General features: G+C 37.9%; 1 protein-coding gene across 1 annotated transcript; it reads right to left on the minus strand.

Annotated features, from left to right (window-relative positions):
• Positions 1 to 9,205: 9,205 nt before the first annotated feature.
• LOC133288237 (uncharacterized) lies at positions 9,206 to 11,158 on the minus strand. Its single transcript, XM_061485954.1, has 2 exons — positions 10,768 to 11,158; positions 9,206 to 10,659 (listed from the first exon to the last, which is right to left on the minus strand). Exons 1-2 carry the CDS (start codon positions 11,156 to 11,158, stop codon positions 9,206 to 9,208), a joined length of 1,845 nt encoding a protein of 614 aa, XP_061341938.1.
• Between the last annotated feature and the right edge of the window lie 5,351 nt (positions 11,159 to 16,509).

Genomic DNA, 16,509 nt, shown 5'->3' on the forward strand with positions numbered 1-16,509 from the left:
CAGTACTTTGTTTCATTCATTGATAACCATTCCCGCAAAGTGTGGGTATATTTATTGAAGTCTAAAGACCAGGTACTCCAATCCTTTAAAGAATTCCATGCAATGGTTGAAAGGGAGACTGGCAAGAAATTGAAGGTGGTCCGATCTGATAATGGTGGTGAGTATTGCGGCCCATTTGATGCATACTGCAGAGCGGCCCGGATTCGACTTGAGAAGACGCTCCCCCAGACTCCACAGTTGAATGGACTTGCTGAGAGGATGAATAGAACTATTGAAGAGAAGGTCCGAAGTATGTTGTCCAATGCCGGATTGTCGAAATCATTCTGGGGAGAAAACGTCAAAACTGCTCTTGACTTGATCAACCTCTCACCATCACGGCCACTTGAAGGAGAAATTGCAGAAGAAGTCTAGACAGGTCGGAAAGCGGCCCATAATCAATTGAACGTGTTTGGATGCCGAGCTTTGTGCATATCCCTAAAGATGAAAGGGCTAAACTTGATGCAAAGACCAAAGAATGCATTTATCTTAGTTCGCCGAGATGTGAGTTCGGGTTCCGACTTTGGGATTCAATCAATAAGAAGATCGTGAGAAATTGAGATGTGATCTTTCATGAGCATGAGAACATTCATGACATCTCAAAGCCTAAAGTCTGGGTTACTGTCAGACGTGAAGAACCCAATCCTCTTGTCCGAGCTGAAGCAGGGGGAGAAAATCAAGAAAATGATGATCAGCAACAAGCTGAAGATGACCAAGACATTGAGGTCCGATTTGATGATGAGATCCGAGAGGAGAATGATGAACCGGGTTCTCAAGCTGAAGAACAGCCGAGATATCCAACTCGAGAAAGAAGACCCTCTATAAGATACCCATCTGATGAATACACCGTTGTTGCTGAAGACGGTGAGCCTCAGAGTTATGATGAGGCTGTGATGAGCTCAGAGAAAGAATAATGGAAAAAGGCAATGCAAGACGAGATGAAGTCTCTGCACGAAAATCAGACTTATGAGCTGACCGAGTTGCCTAAAGGAAGACGACCTTTGAAAAATAAATGGGTCTACAAGATTAAGAATGAAGAAAACGGGCAAAGACCAAGATACAAAGCTCGGATTGTAGTCAAAGGCTGCAATCAGAATAAAGAAGTAGATTTTGAGGAGATTTTTTCTCCTGTGGTGAAATGACCTCGGTCCGAACCGTGTTAGCCATGACGGCTTCGATGGACCTCGAGGTAGAACAAATGGACGTGAAGACGACATTTCTTCACGGTGATTTAGAAGAAGAAATATATATGGAGCAACGTGAAGGATTCCAAGCTCCAGACCAAGAAGACTTGGTATGTCGGTTGAAGAGTCTCTATGGCTTGAAGCAAGCACTTCGGCAGGGTACAAGAAATTTGAATCATTCATGACTGATCATAAGTTTGAGAAGACAGAAGCCGACCACTGCGTATTTGTGAAGAGGTATGAGGCTGGAGATTTTCTGATTTTGTTGTTATATGTTGACGACATGCTTATTGTAAGGAAAGATAAATCGAGGATAGCCGCCCTGAAAAAGGCGTTGAGCTCGTCCTTCGCAATGAAGGACCTCAGCCCTGCAAAGCAGATACTCGGAATCAAGATCATCCGAGATAGACAAAAGAAGCTACTGTGGCTGAGTCAAGAGAAGTACATTGAGAAGATTCTGAAAAGAAGCATGGACAAAGCCAAAACAGTGAGCACCCCCCTAGCCGGACACATAAAGCTGAACCAGAAGCAATGTCCGAGATCTGATGAAGACAAAGATGAGATGATGAAGGTCCCGTACCAATCCGCCGTCGGAAGCTTGAGGTATGCAATGGTTTGCACTAAACCCGACTTGGCATATGCTGTTGGAATGGTAAGCCGGTATTTGTCAAACCCCGACAAATAGCACTGGGAAGCAGTGAAGTGGATCTTCAAGTACCTCCGAGGTACAACCGACTTATGTCTCCGATTTGGAGAAGGCAAAGCCGAGTTGCAAGGCTACTCATATTCTGATTTAGGGGGAGACGCCGACTCGAGGAAGACGACTACAGGATATTTGATGAGATTTGCCGGAGGAGCTGTCTCTTGGCAATCAAGACTTCAGAAATGTGTTGCACTATCGACAACTGAGGCTGAGTACATTGCCGCTACTGAGGCAAGCAAAGAGATGTTGTGGATGAAGAAGTTCCTCATGAAACTCGGCTATGATCAAGACAAGTACGAGCTGGGTTGTGATAATTTAAGCGCAATCCATCTTGTGAAGAATTCGACCTATCACTCCCGCACTAAGCATATTGATGTGAGGTATCACTAGATCCGGGATGTGGTGGAAGGTGGAGAGCTCGAACTTGTCAAGGTGCACACTGACCAAAATTGGTCCGACATGATGACGAAGCAGGTTCCAACAAGAAAATTTGAAGACTGCTGTGAAGGAGCCGGGTTGATGCTGAAGCCGACGCATTGAAGTCAGAGGGGGAGATTTGTTGGGCTTCCTCCTTCAATGCTAAGCCCAAGCCCATTGAGGGGTTTCCTAAAAACCCTAACCCTAGATCTCACCTCCTCTATATATTCATTAGTTGTGGGTGGAGGCTAGGTTAAGAGATTAGAGAGAGAAAATTTGAGAGAATTATTTGATTGTTTGAGGAAAGCTTTATGCTTTGTATTTGAGAGATTTCTAGAGAGAGTTTGAGTGAAACATCTCTAGGGAGGTTTGATTATCACCATTGTTAGAGAGGTTGAGTTAACCACCACATTGGTGATTCTGATTATTTGTAACCATTATTTTCATAGTGGATTTCTGATCTGGACTAGGTCCCGTGGGTTTTTACTTCTTCATTGAAGAAGGTTTTCTCACGTTAAAACTGGTTGTGTTCCATTTCTCTCTCTCTCTCTCTCTCTCTCTCTCTCTCTCCTATTTTTCGTTTTTGATTTTTTCGCTGCGCTGCCTGACCTAGTGAAATTCAGGCCGAGGTATTGCTGAGATCTGAGATCGAGGATCTCATTGACTGACTTCTCGCAAAGGCCCCTGAGCCGATCTGAGGGAACCGAGTTTTCCCAACATGATATGCAAAGTGACCAACATGAGGAAATCCTTTTGGGATGAGCTGAGAGACTTCCATACTAGGAACAATGAGGCATGGGTCCTAGCTGGTGACTTTAATGATATCTTAGGGCCCAATGAGAAACGGGGAGGTGCCTCCATTGACCACAACAGATGCCTGGCCTTCTCCACTGTGCTGGACGACTGTAACCTTTTGGTCATGGGGGGGCAGGTCCGTTCTTCACTTGGAAAGAGCCCAAATTTGCCCATCTGGACAGAGTATATAAACGTCTGGATAGGGTTGTGGCTAATAATGCTTGGAGATCTCGGTTCGAAGAAACTAGTGTTAAGATCCTCCCGAGATGTGTCTCGGATCATAACCCATTGTTCTTGAACTTGTTTGATGCGTCTAAGCTCTGGGGAGATAGGCCCTTTTGGTTTTTCCCTCCTTGGCTGGATCACCCCAATTTTAAGCAGGTCCTAAAGGATAATTGGAAGGAAGAATTGGACTCTCCCAGCAATCTGTCTCTCCTGACCCCAGTCCTTCGGGATTGGAACTCCACAACATTTGGAAATATTCTGCAGAAAAAATACTCCATCATGCGGAGGCTTCTTGGCATCCAAAGAAGCCTAGAAATCAAGGAGAATCATTTCTTAGAAAACCTTGAGATAGAGCTGAACCTGGAGCTTGAAGAAACCCTTGCCCTTGAAGAGAAGCTATGGTACCAAAAATCCAGGAAGAAGTGGATTCAAGATGGAGATAGGAATACCACTTACTACCATACTACTGCAGTTATTAGAAGGAGAAGGAACAAGATTGAAGCTCTCAAGAATGATTTAGGTATATGGATCCGAAAAGAGCACATTATTAAGGAGATGGCCACCAACTTTTACATGGACCTGTTCTCTGAGGATGCTGTGTTAAGACCTTGGAGGACTACACTTGTCAATTGGCCCAGGCTTACTGATATTGAGAGCCGAGCCCTGAACAACCCTTTAGCCAAGGATGAGATTAAACTTGCCTTCTTCCAAATGGGCCCGCATAAGGCCCTAGGGCCAGATGGCTATCCTGCCACCTTTTACCAGAAGAATTGGGAGATCCTTGGTTATAAAGTTTCGGAGGATATGCAAATGATCTTTGATAACCTGAATGTTGTCCATGCTATTAACAATACCCTTCTCGTGCTGATCCCCAAGGTAGATAGACCTGAGAACATAAGCCAGTTCCGTCCCATCTCTCTTTGTAACGTTCTATACAAAGCAGTGACAAAGATCATAGTCAATCGACTAAAACCAATCCTGAATAAGCTGATCTCTCCTTTCCAATCGAGTTTCGTCCCAGGGCGCAATATCCATGATAATGTGATAATTGCTCAAGAAATGACCCACTCGATGAATAGGAAACAAGGCAGGAAGGCCTACATGTCCATTAAAATTGACCTGGTTAAAGTTTATGACAGGCTCAATTGGGAGTTTATCAACAGGGTCCTGATGGAGGTAGGGATTCCTCAAAAGATTTGCAACTTATTCCATGAGTGCATCTCTTCCCCTACTCTTCAAGTGATGTGGAATGGAGCTACGTCCCCCACCTTCTCCCCCTCTAGAGGCATTCGCCAAGGAGACCCGATATCCCCTTACCTGTTCGCCTTGTGTATGGACAAACTTTCGCATCTTATCTCGGAGAAAATCAGAAACAAGACCTGGAAGCCCATGAAGGCTGGAAGACAGGGCCCTCAAATCTCTCACCTTATGTTTGCTGACGATCTTGTCCTGTTTGGTGAAGCGAGTCTAGACCAGCTGAATGTGATGCTTGGCTGCCTTCAGGAATTCTGCGAAATGTCTGGCCAGGAAGTTAGCATTGAGAAAACGGTCATCTATTTTTCCAGGAACACGATGGAGAATGTCCAAGATGCAATTATTCAAGCTAGCGGTTTTTGGAAAGCCAACACGTTGAGGAAGTACCTTGGAGCCATCCTCTACCATGGACGGGGTAGGAAATGTAATTATGATGGAGTCCTCAATAGGGTCAGACAAGGGTTAGCTGGTTGGAAGCGAAGTTGTTTGTCTTTCGCGGGTAGGACCACCCTAGCAAAATCAGTATTGAGCTCGATTCCAGTATACCATATACAACATGGTATCCTGCCAACCACGATCTGCCAAGAGATTGAGAAGATGCAGAGAGCCTTTGTCTGGGGCGATTCTACTCAGAAGAGGAAAACCCATCTCATACCTTGGGAGACTCTCTATAAGCCCAAAAATGCGGGTGGTCTGGGAATTATTAAGCTTCTAGCCCATAATGAAGCCTTTTTGCACAAAATCGCTTGGAAAATGCTGAATAATCAAGATCAGCTTTGGGTTATGGTGCTCTTGAAAAAATATGGAAGAAAGATTGATTGGAGAAGAGCTGTCAATTGCAAAAAGTATGACTCTAGCTTTGGGAGAGGGATTTGTGGCATTTGGAAGACCTTTTTATCTGGGCTCCAGTGGGACCTGAGGAACGGGGAGGATGCTTTGTTTTGGCAAGATAATTGGGCTAATCTAGAAGTCCCTCTTAGCGAGCTAGCCACGATAGACCTTAGCCTTGATCAGCTTAATCAGAAGTGTTGTGAGATGAGAAATTGTCTATCAGGTGAGTGGGACTTGCCTCTCCTCCGTAACTACTTCCAGGAGCACACTATACAAACCATTCGTTCCATTATGCCTCCTGCTAGTGAGAGAAGCCAAGATCTCTTGATTTGGAGAGATAAGGTGGGGGACAACAAGCTTGTTAAGAAAGCCTATGAATCTATAAAGGAATTTGATGCCTTAGTTGTAGACAATCGTTGGGTTAAGATCTGGAAGTGGCCTGGGCCCCTCAGACTCCGATCCTTTGCCTGGCTAGTGGTACACGATAGAGTTCTGACAAAAGAGAGGACATCCAAGTGGGGTAGAAGCCCCTTTTGCCATACCTGACCCAATAAGGTTGAAAGCATCCTGCATGTGCTAAGGGATTGCCGAAGAGCGAAGCATCTGTGGATGAATTGACTTGTCTGGGACCCTCCTCCTGACTTTTTCTCATCTAATCTGGAAACCTGGACTAGGAAGAATCTGGTTGGAAATTGGAATCACAGACAAGTTTTTAATTGGATTGACATCTTTATCTCATCCATCTGGCATTTGTGGAAGTGGAGGAATAGTAAGATCCACACCCCTCTTTTTACTAGACCGCAACATCCTAACAACACCATCTCGGGCTATCTCTTTGATGTCTATCGTGCTTTGGGGCAACAGCTGGTTGTTTGTGGGCATTCTTACAATCTCAACAGTGGTCGTTGGAACCCGCCTCCCATTGGATGGTGGAAAATGAATGTAGATGGGGCTGGGAAGTCCAACCTTAGAATTGCCTCCTGTGGTGGTTTGATTAGAGATCATAAGGGAGAGTGGGTGATTGGTTTCAATTATAATATAGGCTTCTGCTCCTCGCTTATAGCAGAGCTCTGGGCTATTATGAAGGGAGTGCATCTTGCTTGGGAATTTGGTATCTCCCAGTTTATCCTTGAGAGCGACTCCATGTTAGCTATTGATGCTATAAATAATGAAAATCCCCCAGCGAACCTCCCCTTCCTGGTGACTAGTATAAGGAATTGGAAAGAAAAGAACTGGGATATCTCTTTTGTCCATGCCTCCAGGGATAAGAACACCTGTGCTGACTGGCTCGCAGGGAATGCATCTCCGGATTTGGATCATCTTGTGGTCCTGTATGAAGCTCCTTCTGCGTTGGGTCCTTTGTTGACCCTTGATTCCATGTTTTAATCTTTGTTTTTGTTTTTTCTTCCTTGGCCTTCGGCCCGTCTATGTACTAAAAAAAAAGAAAGTGACCAACATGATATCTTTTGTTACCCATTTTAATTACAATATTTGTAAGATAAGAGAGGTTATACTTACAACATATTTTTGCATATAACTTTTTACGACTAATTTCTTTATTATTGAATCAAAATTAAATTAATAACTTTTACTTAATGTTATTTTGTAATTGTTAATTTGGTTTTGATTCAAGTATAAAAAAGTGATTACAAGAAAAAGTAGGTGATAAATATAACCTTTTTTATGTGAGATATATATGTTTACAAAGACATATGATACTAAGCAACTTCATATGCTTTCTTAATTATTACCCCGTTGCTTCAATTAGTGTAATTTATTTCTGCCTGGTTATAATTATAAGAATCAGGACCTCAAAATATGATATATGGTTTATCCCTTTCCTAATCATTCCATACGGAATTTGATGGTTATTTAATTGAAATTAATTTCAAATTATAGCTAAGAAAACTTTTCTGTCCAACAGAATCCCTTGCTACGTAGTACGTATAATTTGAAAGTTTCTAGAGGAATTTAGGAATATAGAGCTTTAACTCTTAGGAATGCTTGATAGAGAAAAAAAAAAAGTTTACTAGAAAAAAATAATTTTTGGAAATATGATAGGAAATTTTTTTTTCTAAGTAAGTTACTAAAACGTGTTTGATAGGTTAAAATTTTTCTGAGAATATTGAATTAATTTTATTAATGTTGTGTGTTAATTTTTCCACCACATGGAAAAAAACAATTTGACCCATTTAATGGTAATCTTCCCCAACCATTTTACATAGAAAAACAAACGATGGAAAAAAAAATTCCAATCATATTTTTACTTCATCTACTACTAAATATGGGCAAATAATTTTTTCACCCCATTTTCGTAGGAAAATATTTTTTCACCTCCTACAAACATTCCCCTAAAACTTTAAGTTTTTTGGGCAACACATAAAGGCTAAATCTAAAACACTAAATGTAAAAAACACAGCCACTAGATTTCTATAACAAATTACAAATCAAACATAGAGGACACTTTCAGAGTAGCAAAACAGAGGACAAAGGCTTCGATCAAACACAGAATAGAGATCAAACAAGCAGTTGACTAAGATCAGAGAACGTGTTCTGGTTTGTGTCTGAAAGAGGTCAAATAGCAGAGTTTTTGATGTGCAGGGTCGATTTTGACAACAATGATGAGGAGTATTACCTCAGTAAAGCTTTTTTACTGATTTTCCTTCTTCTTTTAACTTCTCTATCTTCTTTTTCGCTTTCTTAGCCGAAGTAAACTTTGCAAGTGCATTCTCTACATCAAGAATAGTGCGAAAACAATAATTCAATAAATAAACAACCAATGCTGGAAATTATAAAATAATAGTTTCGTGATTAGGCAGTTTAATAGGGCATTGTGAAACATGAATCTATGCATGCCAAAAGGCCTAAACAATTAAAAATATGGGATAGACATTCCACTGAATTAATTAAAAGGAGCTATGGTAGTATCATTAAGAATTTGGGAAGAGGGAATTCAGTTTTGGCTGAGCTTTGGGGAATTCGTGTAGGATTAGAGGAAGCTTGGGATAGAGGATTTAAACAAAGTCCAAGTGTAGAGTGACTCTAAGCTAGCTGAAGACTTTTGTTGAGATATATAGTCTCACATTGGTTGTATGAGCAACTAATGTGATCTTTATAAGGCTTTAGACACTCCCATTCCTTGAGCTAGTTTTTGGAGTGGTGTATCCCAAGGTTCTTTACAACCTTATTGATAAGGGTTGTAATATGCAACATCCACTTCACTTTTTAGTGTATCACTGTATTGTATAAGAAACTTCTACAATAAAGCCTGGAGAATTGAGCTTTCTCACTTTTATAGAGAAGGAAATGGTGTAGCTTATGCGCTTGCTACACATACTTGTTGGGAGGAGAATATTTGAAAAAAGGAAAGGTTTAGAAAGATATGGAGGAAGAGAACACTTTTATTACTACACAACTTTTCTTGTTTTCTTTTTGGCTTGATACAAAATGATGGAGGACACACCTATTTATACTAGTGGCACCTCTTTAACCAATGGCTAGGATTATGCCAACACAATTCTCATCTAATGGCTACAAATCATTCTCTAGAATTCTCCACAATTTTCCTAGCCTAGATATTTCCATGGTAGTTTCTAGGTTGAACTATTCTAGATATTTCCATGGAGTAATCTAGAGTGGATTACTCTAGAATTTGGGCTAAACTACTCCTAAAGATTATTCTAGAAGTTGGGCCAAATAATAACTAAGCCCAATGGACCAAAAACTAATTAAATCAAGTTTATTTATTCAACACCCCCCCTTAAACTTGATTTTGTAAACCAATCATATTATGTGGAACACATTTGTCCGGTGGCTTTGGGATTGGTCGAAGATAAACAATCTTTATCGGTGTTTGTGGCGTCTCCGGTACATAAACGATCTCTGCTAGATTTGACCAAGTAATCCTTGGTTTTTCCCTTTGCTCATTCTCCAAAATATCTTCTTTCTTTTGCTTTTCTGGCACATCAATGAGAGTTTGTTTTTCTTTTATTGGAATTATTTCTCCTTTGTTTATCTTCTTTGTTGGTACTCCTCCTGACTTCTTGCTACTGCTCCTTGGCTTCACTTTTAGTTTAATTTCTTTGTTGTTGTTGCTTCTTCCTGTTGATGGTGTAGATGCAAGAGTTGTTGGAGTAGGACTTGGTGGCAGAGTTTGATCATTTTCATCTTGAACTGTCTGCCCTTCTGAGTCATCAACATTTCTAAAGAATACGCCTTCAACTTTCATTTCTTCAGTTGCTATATGTTTTTTCTTGGTTGTCATTGTTTCATCCAATATGAAATTTCTTTGGGGTTCTATCTTTGATTCTGGTAGTGTTAGTACTGCTTCATTCTCCTCTTCTTCCTCACATTCCTCATCATCATGATCGACATCGTCAGGATCACCACTACGCTCGCTGTCACCTTCTCCTCCTCTTTTTTCTTCATGTTCTTTCATCAAATCGGATTTATTTATCCACTCAGCAGCTTCTGTATCTTTTTCCATATCGTCAATATTATCAGCTTCAGTTTCTTCTTGACGTTCTTCTTCTTCTTCTATAGTCTCTGATTTCTCTAACTCCAATTCATTTTGGGTATCGAATTCTGATTCTAGATTGCTTGATTCTGTGTCATCATCAATAAAACAAACTTCATGTAGATATTTTGCTTTAAACGCCTTATCAAAGTCCTTCCAACTTGCATCAAGATTGGACCATATCCATCCTTGATACCATGTATTCTCTTGTTTTCCTACATTGTCATTGCGTACCATTAACAGAGTGCTATCTTCTTGATTATTTTCCTCCATATAGTTCCCCTTCTCCTCAATTTTTCTTGCAGGAGTTCTACATTCATAAGCATAATGACCGAACCTTTGACAGTTATAGCACTTGATTTGAGATTTGTCATGCCTTGGTTGGAAGCCACCTCTTCCACGACCTCTTGTTGAGCTTTCTCCTCGATCTTCATGGGAATAGTTGTTGTTGAAGCCTATTCTTCCACGTCCACGACCTCTTCCTCGACCACGATATCCTCCTCGTCCTCTTGTGTTGCCAAAGTCTTCTTCCTTTCCTTTGAAGTTGAGTTGTGTCTTGAGTAATTGTTCACCAACCCCTTGCTTTTTCTTTTGTTTCTCCTCATATGCGTGTAAGGAACCTAAGAGTTGCTCTATTGTCATAGCTTCCAAATCTTTTGTTTCTTCTATGACAGTGACAATATGATCGAATTTCGAGTCTAAAGATTGCAAAATTTTCTCCATAATTTTTACATCATCTATCTTTTCACCATTTCTTTTTAATTGATTAGTCACTGTCAAGACTCTAGAAAAATAATCGGAGATACTTTCGGCATCTTTCATGTGTAAAGTTTCAAACTCACTTCTTAAAGTTTGAAGATGTACCTTCTTGACCGGCTCAGCACCCTTGTAAGAAGTTTGTAGCTTCTCCCATGCTTCCTTTGCGGTGGTTGCCTCCGAAATCTTCTCAAAGGCATCTTCATCCAATCCTTGATAGATGAGATAGAGAGCTTTCTTGTCTCTCTTTCTTGAATCCTTAAAGCTATCCCTTTGAGTTTGGGATAGAGTGACTCCTTCTTTTGGCTCATCATAGCCTTTCTCTACCACTTCCCACACATCTTGTGATCCAAGGAGGGCCTTCATCTTGATGCTCCAATTATCATAGTTGCTCTTGGTGAGCATAGGGACTTGGAAAGGAACCATGTTGCTACTTGTCATTTCTCTAGAAAGGATCTTAAGGCTCTGATACCACATTGTTGGGAGGAGGATATTTGAAAAAAGGAAAGGTTTAGAAAGATATGAAGGAAGATAACACTTTTATTACTACACAACTCTTCTTGTTATCTTTTTGTCTTATTTTGGCTTGATAAAAAATGATGGAGGACACACCTATTTATACTAGTGGCACCTCCTTAACCAATGGCTAGGATTATGCCAACACAATTCTCATCTAATGGCTACAAATCATTCTCTAGAATTCTCCACAATTTTCCTAGCCTAGATATTTCCATGGTAGTTTCTAGGTTGAACTATTCTAGATATTTCCATGGAGTAATCTAGAGTGGATTACTCTAGAATTTGGGTTAAACTACTCCTAAAGATTATTCTAGAAGTTGGGCCAAATAATAACTAAGCCCAATGAACCAAAAATTAATTAAATCAAGTTTATTTATTCAACAATGCTCACCTTTTTGACTGATTTTCACAAAAACCCCCTAGTTATTGCAGACAGAAACTGGAATTGGATATTAAGGGAGTTAGCTGGCCCCTTTTGGTAGTGTCGGAGTAGCCTTGCTCTGTCTTTTATTTTCACTATGTATTAAAAAAATATATTATTGTGCTCCCATTTCCTTGTTGCAGCTTATTATATAAAAGTAAACCTTCTATGCACATCAATTTTAGACAGAGGGAAATGAGGGGATGAGATTGGATTGAATTGGATTGGATCGAAGAAATAGAAAAATCTAAAATTTCAAAAACCTTAAAAAGATATAGCAAGGTAAACTAGATCCCATCCAAGTGTATGTATATATTATTTCTCAAACACATGCCCTTAAAAAGGCTTTTTGACCCTTCTAATGGAGAATATGATCAAAATAATTCTTTTGAAAAATTATTTATTAATCTAATACGTATAAAACGTGCATGAAAGTATGCGTGTTTATGTCATATATTATCTCCACACACGAAAAGCCAAAGCACTTAACACATGTCCTTTACAAGAAGTGCATTTGGGTATATGCACGACTTTAAAAAATAAATTAAATGCATGGAGTATGTGCTCTGCAAGACACTTATTATTTGACAAAAAAATTAAACGATTAAATATGTCTTCTATTCTGCATCAAAAGGGTCAATCACCCCTTATAAGATATAGCAAGTTAATTTTTGCAACTAAAAATTTTTGTAACAAAAGAAAAGAGAGAGACTTCCAATTGTTGGAAATGGTATGCTTTGATACACCACTTGGTGGAAATACAATAATAAAACAACAGTATTATTATATCAAATTTTTACAAAGACAAAATAACTCTTTCTCAAACTCTCTCTTCTTCTCTCTAAGAGTACTGCAGTACTGTTTTCTTAACGCATACCATGCTTCAGCATTGTCTTTAAACATAAATCTATTTTTTTTATTTCTGTTTCTTACAAATCTCTTTTTTATTTTTTTCACAAATGTTTCAATACTTTCTTCACACGTGTATGCACTTTCTTTCTTTTCACTCATTCATCTAAATGCCTAGCGCGTGCACACACATATATGTACATGGAAGAGTTCAACTTGAACTTGATAACTTATAATAACCACTAGTTTCCATCTCCTTTTAACCATTTTTAATTTCTAGACTTCAAATTGGTTTTAACAACTTATAATAGCCACAAACTTAACACAACTCATATATATAGATAAGACTTCATAAAGCTTCTAATTTGATGGATAAGATTGACAACTCATCATGATTTAATTTGGCAATGGATAAGATTCAAATACTTATAGATTATAGAGTCTTCAAGCTTTCATAAGTTTCTACAAACATCCATAATCTTCTACAACTTTTGACTTCTATCGTATTCTAAATAAATACTTCTAGCATGGTGAAGATTAGAGATGAGGGGGCAAAGTCTAAATTTGATTTGTAAGACTTTTCTCCAACAACATTTCACAAATTTGAGAAGTGTTAAAGCTCTCAGTCTCTCACTTTCTTCACGTAAACCGAGCAGCACCATCGCCCACGAACCACAGACTTGACCCCTCATCATGCAGAACAGAACCCAGTGCCAGAGACGCTGCAGAACAACATCAACTTCTAAGAGTCGCCATTGTCGCCGCTCACAAGCATTCCAAAGCGAGCCACCCAAGTCTACACCCATGGATTTGGTCTTTTCATTAACATAGCTGAATGTTTTTTTTAAAAAAAAATGAAAAATTCAGCTCATGTTTGGTTGCATGTGTTTTTTTTAAATAAAAAAATTATTTTGTAGAATAACTAATAAATATGTGTTTTTAATATTTTATGTTTTTGTTTTGAAGGTTAAAAGATAAAACACAAAATAAAAATATATTTTTTCAATTTGATTCTAAAAATTAAAAAATAGTTATAATTTTTAAAATTATTTTACAAAACAAGCATTATCAAACAGGATGTTTTTGCTTTTTTTTTTCTTTCTAAAATTCAAACAACTGTTTTTAGAATTGAATTCAAATAGGCTGTTAGTTTTGTGACTTTTGGATTGAGTGTATAATATAAAGTTGGATTTCTAAATTAATTGCAAAATAAATAAATTTTTAATGAAAATTAAATATATTTAATATTTTAAAAATATAATTTTTAGAATTAGGTTAATGATTCATTAACCTAACATTTTGACGGACTCGATGCTTGTCCAAGTTATTATACATAATAATTCATGTGAAATCTAAAAAATATATATTGAAAGATAATAAATTTATTAAAAAAATAAATTTTAAATATAAAAGGAAATTTAAAAGTAATTAGCAATTTTTTGAAAAATATAAAAAAATAAAAAATAAAACAATGATAAACTCGTGTGTATTGAGAAAGACAACATAACAAGAGACTATGTTATGATTTTCTATTTTTAATTTTTTGGAGAAATCTTACTTTCAAAAGTCAAAAGTGAGAACTATATTGTATTTTAGAGGGATTAACTATAATTGTTATTAACATCCAATTTTATTCGGACTATTTTAATAGAAAATAAAAAGGAGTTGTTTTCAATAACAATAATATCAATCTCAACCATTGGGAGCCAAACAAAATTTAGAAGGGAACAAAATTACAATTCTATTTTTTATAAATTATAATTATTTATATAATACAACATATAACAGATATCATAACATAACAGAGCATATATTCATATCATATCAGAGATGTGCGCCGTCATTCCCAAGGGAGGACCCCAAGCGGAAATCAACGCACGTGTTCCCGAGGGAGGACCCCAAAGCGGAACCAGACATATCAGAGGCGTACACCATCAGTCCCGAGGGAGGACCCCAAAGCGGACATCCGGGTACTATACAATCAATGGCCAGAGATTGTTACAGAAATCATATTACAGAAGTCATATCAGAGCAAAATATATCATGTTATCAAATAACTCTATATGAATGCATCTATACAAAGCATCTAAATCACAGTCATACAGTCCAACCATAGTTCACTAACCATGGTGGAGCACTCAAGCAGGAAAAGACTCCTTAAATATAGAGCTTACCTCTTGAAGCTTTACCAATACCCTTACTTGTTGCACAAGTTACTTATATATCTTCAAGAGATTCTGATTCCTTTTTAGTCCCTAGGTACACCTAGAGCAAGAATCCACAAATACCAATTAATAAAATGCCATCATGCCTAGCTTTCACATAAGGCATACATCTTATCGCTTCTTTTCATTTCTTTGCATTTTTGCCAATCCTATGCCAATACACAAGTCTAGACCTCTTTATAACCGGTGGGTTTCTTTAATTTAATAATCTATTCCCTTACGAATTTCCAACATAAATCATAGCATTTTACTTTAAAGGACCGTGGGCCTAAAATTAGGAAATCAATATATTTTTCCATGATTTCTTTTCAAACCATTTCACTTCATGACTTATCATTTTCATACTTTGAAACACACATATTTTATTAAAATAAAATATGACAACATCTTTCCCTAAACACCCTATATGTCGAATCCTTTAAGGGAATTTCCAAGGATCCTTCTCTTTTACAATACATTTTCCTCACTTAATTTAACAACTACACGTACATAAATGTATAATATATACCAAGTTCCTATTTAATTTTTGGGAATCTCAAGCTCTTTAAATCCTTCAAGGCCGAACTCAAGGGTATGTTTCAAAGGATTTTCTTTCAAATTTAACATTCTTACTAACTCATCAAATTTCCTCTTATTCAAGCACATTAAACCTTCCCAATACATACAATAAATCTTTGTGCATCACCCCTAATTACCCTATCAAGGCCGAAATCTAGGGTATGTCATCATGGGATTTTTTTCCAATTTTTATACATGTTCATATGCTTATTCCACATTCCTATATCCAACACATCATCAATTCAAATTTTAAACTAATTTATTTCACACCAACACATGCTCACAATTTCTATGACACAAACCATCAAAATAACATCATGGAAACAAAGGTTTCTTACCACTAATCAACTTCCCAAAGCCTAAAAAGCAACCTCCAAGCCAAGCTCCATCAAAAACTCACTTTTTCTCCTCCAATGAATAGTAACTCGAAAATGAGAGGAGGAATAACTCTTCACACACTCAACTATAGCTCAAATGGATAGGTGGAATGGATTCATTGAGTGGTTTCCAATCAATTTCATGTGGTGGGTCATTGGATTTGGTGGATGGATGATGAAGAAATCAAAGAAGGAAAATTTGAAACCCTAGCCCCTTCCCCTCCATGTGCAGCTCGGCCATGCAAGAGAGAGAAGAAGAAAATCTGAAATGAATAGTGTTTCATTTAAGTGACAAGGCTATATAGGCACATGTGGCCCTTTTCATCGGATGTTTTTTTATCGCGTATTTTAACTTAAATTGACCCGGAACTAACTTAAAGCTACGAACATATTTTTATTTTTCTAAAATCATTTACATTAATTTTTATTTGTTACAAAACAATATTCATAATTCACAGTATGATTTCTGCACCATTTTTTCACGAAATGCACTGTGAATCACTAACTGTACTTCGCTCACTTCTGAACTTAAAACTTATAAACTTATTATTTTCTTGGGCCTATATTGACTTGCTTGGCATATATTGGATTTCTTATTCTTATTTCATCAATTATTTGCTTCTGGACTCTACCGGTTGCTTAAACAGCAGTACAAAATACCCGGTAGAAACACTATTCACGAGATTTTCACGGAAAGTGCTAGACTATACAATTTTTCGTTCTGAACTCATATTTGTCATCAGAATTGTCAAATTATGTTCCAAAAATTATTTTGCTCATTTAAGCTCTACCGGTTAATTCACAAAACTGTAAATTCTCCGGCAGAACGCACTGTTCATAACA

Source organism: Gastrolobium bilobum, unplaced genomic scaffold, assembly GCF_033153095.1.
Source record: "Gastrolobium bilobum isolate Gb01-03AN ecotype WA unplaced genomic scaffold, APGP_CSIRO_Gbil_v1 utg776, whole genome shotgun sequence".
In the NCBI taxonomy this organism is placed as follows: domain Eukaryota; kingdom Viridiplantae; phylum Streptophyta; class Magnoliopsida; order Fabales; family Fabaceae; genus Gastrolobium; species Gastrolobium bilobum.

What these genes read in the sequence shown, in the direction of transcription:
- LOC133288237 (XM_061485954.1), bottom strand. Translation starts at nt 11,158, where the DNA reads ATGACAAGTAGCAACATGGTTCCTTTCCAAGTCCCTATGCTCACCAAG. An exon ending in ACACATGAAAGATGCCGAAA is followed by an intron (nt 10,660 to 10,767) that starts GTATCTCCGATT and finishes TGCAATCTTTAG; the next exon opens with ACTCGAAATTCGATCATATT.